The following is a 2,974-nucleotide window of genomic DNA, read 5'->3' as shown; positions in this document are numbered from 1 at the left end:
CTTAAAAGAAATGCCCCCTCACAATATTTCTTCCAGTGCCCCCCCCCGCCCCCCTCCCCTCATCCTCTGAATGCCCCCTGCGGAGCTATACCACCCCCGTTGAGAAACACAGGTATTTGTTTGGTACCAGAACTGTATGAACCCCAATCTATACAGTAAGTCAGGAGGACCTCTGCTCAGAACTTTTGCATTATTCCCACAGTTTGTTTTTTTTCTTCATTTGGACAACTTTTGCTTATTTCTGGTCAAATTACTCTGTAATCACCTCTGATTTCAGTGGAGCCCCCCCTCTATCAGGGAGCAGCCAACCCTAACCTGCAAACCCTTAGGAGCAATTAAGATAAACCTCTAATTCATCTGCTTTATCCCAACCTGTCTTTCTCAGTCTCTTATTCACTTGACCTCCACTCCTCCCTTCCTTCAAACAACCTCCACCCCACCCCTCCTCCCCCCATCCTCCTTTGGTGACAAGGCAAGGAGAGCATTGAGTCATGACATCATAATTCACCAGCTCCTGTTTTCACGGTTAAATCAATATCAGTGTGTCCGAGTCAAGGTTGGAGGCTGGCCTTCACAGCTCAGTTCTTCCTACTTCTTTCTCATAGAAAATCATATAAATTGTCCCTAAAATAATTAAGCCTTCAGATCCGTCGCTGGCCTATATTTTTTACCGGCTGCTGCCTGATAAACAGCACTGCCAGAGAGTCAAGGTAATGCTGAGAATAGAAGGGGGCTCTGATTCCTTATCTGTCTCTCTCTGCTTTTTTCCTCCTCTCGCACAGTTAATAACACTATCTGTTTAATTAACCAGGCCTACTGACTACTGCTTTTTATTTTTAACCTTTCATGTGTCACACATTCTGCCATCATTTTGTTATTTTAGTTAAACATTTTCTTAACCTTTATGAGGAAAAAAAAGAGATGTAAAGTGCTTTAGATTATTGTCTGTGGTTTCTTGCAAAAATGTCATTTTTATATTGGTGGGTCTTGGCTATGCATAGCCCTAAAAAGTACGTGTGTGTGAGAGAGAGAGAGAGAGAGAGAGAGAGAGAGAGAGAGAGAGAGAGAGAGAGAGAGAGAGAGAGAGAGAGATGCATGGAGGAGAGGTGTTGAGGAGAGGAGTTGCCTGAGTCTGGGGAGGCGGAGTATGCAGACTGTCTGAACAAGCGCGGGGACAGACAGGAGCTAATATAAACGTGCTGCCCTTCACTCGGGGCTACCAGAGGCTAAGAAAACAGCGCTACCTCTGCCACACTGACCTCCGGCGCTTCCCAGAGACAGCGGGACTCTGGCCCATGTAGAGCGACCATGGCCACGCTGGAGGGCTGCCGCTGTCGAAACAACAACAGCATCCTCTACAGCATTTTGAAGAGTGACAGCCTTGCGACCGCCGAGGAGCAACAACATCAACAACCACAACAACAACATCCCCAACAACAAACATTGCAACACTTGCTCCACAAGACCTCGTCCACGGCCGCCCCAGGCTCGCTGCAGGAGCTCCGGCAGCAGGCTTGTTCTTGCGGCTCGACGCGGCGCAGAGGTATCCTCCGCTCTCCGCAGGTGACGTGCAAAGCCGCCTCGGCGGTTCTGGTGAAGACGCTGCGGTTCGTGAAAAACGTCCCCTGTTTTCGTGAGCTGCCAGAGGACGACCAGCTGACGCTGATCCGGAGCGGCTGGGCGCCACTGCTCGTGCTGGGACTCGCGCAAGACCGGGTGGACTTTGAGACCACGGAGACCGTGGAGCCCAGCATGCTGCAGCGCATCCTCACGGGTCTGCCGGACAGGCAGAGCGAAGTGCTGGCCGACCAGAGCAGGGGGGCAGCCGGGGTCTCTGTCGTGGATATCGAAGCTATCAAAGCCTTCCTGAAGAAGTGCTGGAGTGTAGATATCAGTACGAAGGAGTATGCGTATCTGAAAGGAGCTGTGCTGTTCAACCCAGGTAGGTGAATACCTGCGCACCAAAGTTATTTTACTCCTACTGTCAGAGCTCCTCTCATGCTGGACTTATGAGACGCTTATTGATTCCCTTTTATTTGGTCTATTTTATTATATTATTTCGTTTAATTGGAAATAAAATAGACTATGTATTTATAGAAAAGAAGCCTTTAGCCTAGTGCATAGACACCCAGGTTTTCTAACAGCAATGTGTAGCCTATAATTGAAATAAATTATAGGAGGTGCCATTAATTAAATAATCAAGGCAAGCCATTTTGAGAAATGTGGTTAACACGTGGCTTACTGACAGCTCTCGTATTCACTGCATGTATTGAACCATACTGAACTTTGCTTTCCACTCATCTCACTCCCATCGCCTTTTCCATGTCATACTTTCTCCACTTCTTTCATTCTTTCCCCAGATGTGGAGGGTTTGCGCTGTCTCCACTACATCCAGTCTCTGCGTCGGGAGGCGCACCAGGCTCTGAACGAGCACGTCAGGCTGATCCACCGTGAGGACACGACGCGGTTCGCCAAACTGCTCATAGCTCTGTCCATGCTGAGGGCCATCAGCCCGCCGGTGGTCGCGCAACTCTTCTTCAGACCCGTTATAGGGGCCGTCAGCATTGAGGAGGTACTCATGGAGATGTTCTACGGGAAGTAGGTCACAGTCCACAGTGGACTGGGGTGAATTCAGCACATTCCGCTGCCAGATGGACTGAATGGCTCCAAAGGTCGTACTGGGTAGGAGGTTAGGGCAGATGAAGAGAGGATATTAGGGACTGAATTTACAACTACTGTTTGTGGGAAATATTCAAGGACTGTGAAATGACCAACACAGGCAACACAGTGTGTGTGTGTGTGTGTGTGTGTGTGTGTGTGTGTGTGTGTGTGTGTGTGTGTGTGTGTGCATGAGAGAAAGTGTGTGTTGAAGGCAAGAGATTTTAGGAAAAAGACAAAGCAGCTGATGGAATTAATAACTTATTTGTTTTTATACAAACTATTTTTCTATAATAAAAAAAAATAATACTCTGAA

The 2,974-nt window shown here is 48.1% G+C and overlaps 1 protein-coding gene across 1 annotated transcript; it reads left to right on the top strand.

Annotated features, from left to right (window-relative positions):
* Positions 1-1,121: 1,121 nt before the first annotated feature.
* On the top strand, positions 1,122-2,974 carry nr0b1 (nuclear receptor subfamily 0, group B, member 1). Its single transcript, XM_028591919.1, has 2 exons — positions 1,122-1,942; positions 2,361-2,974. The coding sequence occupies exons 1-2, from the start codon at positions 1,309-1,311 to the stop codon at positions 2,600-2,602; spliced, it is 876 nt and encodes a 291-aa protein (XP_028447720.1). The 5' UTR covers positions 1,122-1,308; the 3' UTR covers positions 2,603-2,974.

The sequence above is a fragment of the Perca flavescens genome, chromosome 11 (genome assembly GCF_004354835.1).
Source record: "Perca flavescens isolate YP-PL-M2 chromosome 11, PFLA_1.0, whole genome shotgun sequence".
Classification (NCBI taxonomy): Eukaryota; Metazoa; Chordata; class Actinopteri; order Perciformes; family Percidae; genus Perca; species Perca flavescens.
This window is presented reverse-complemented; position numbering and strand designations above follow the sequence as displayed.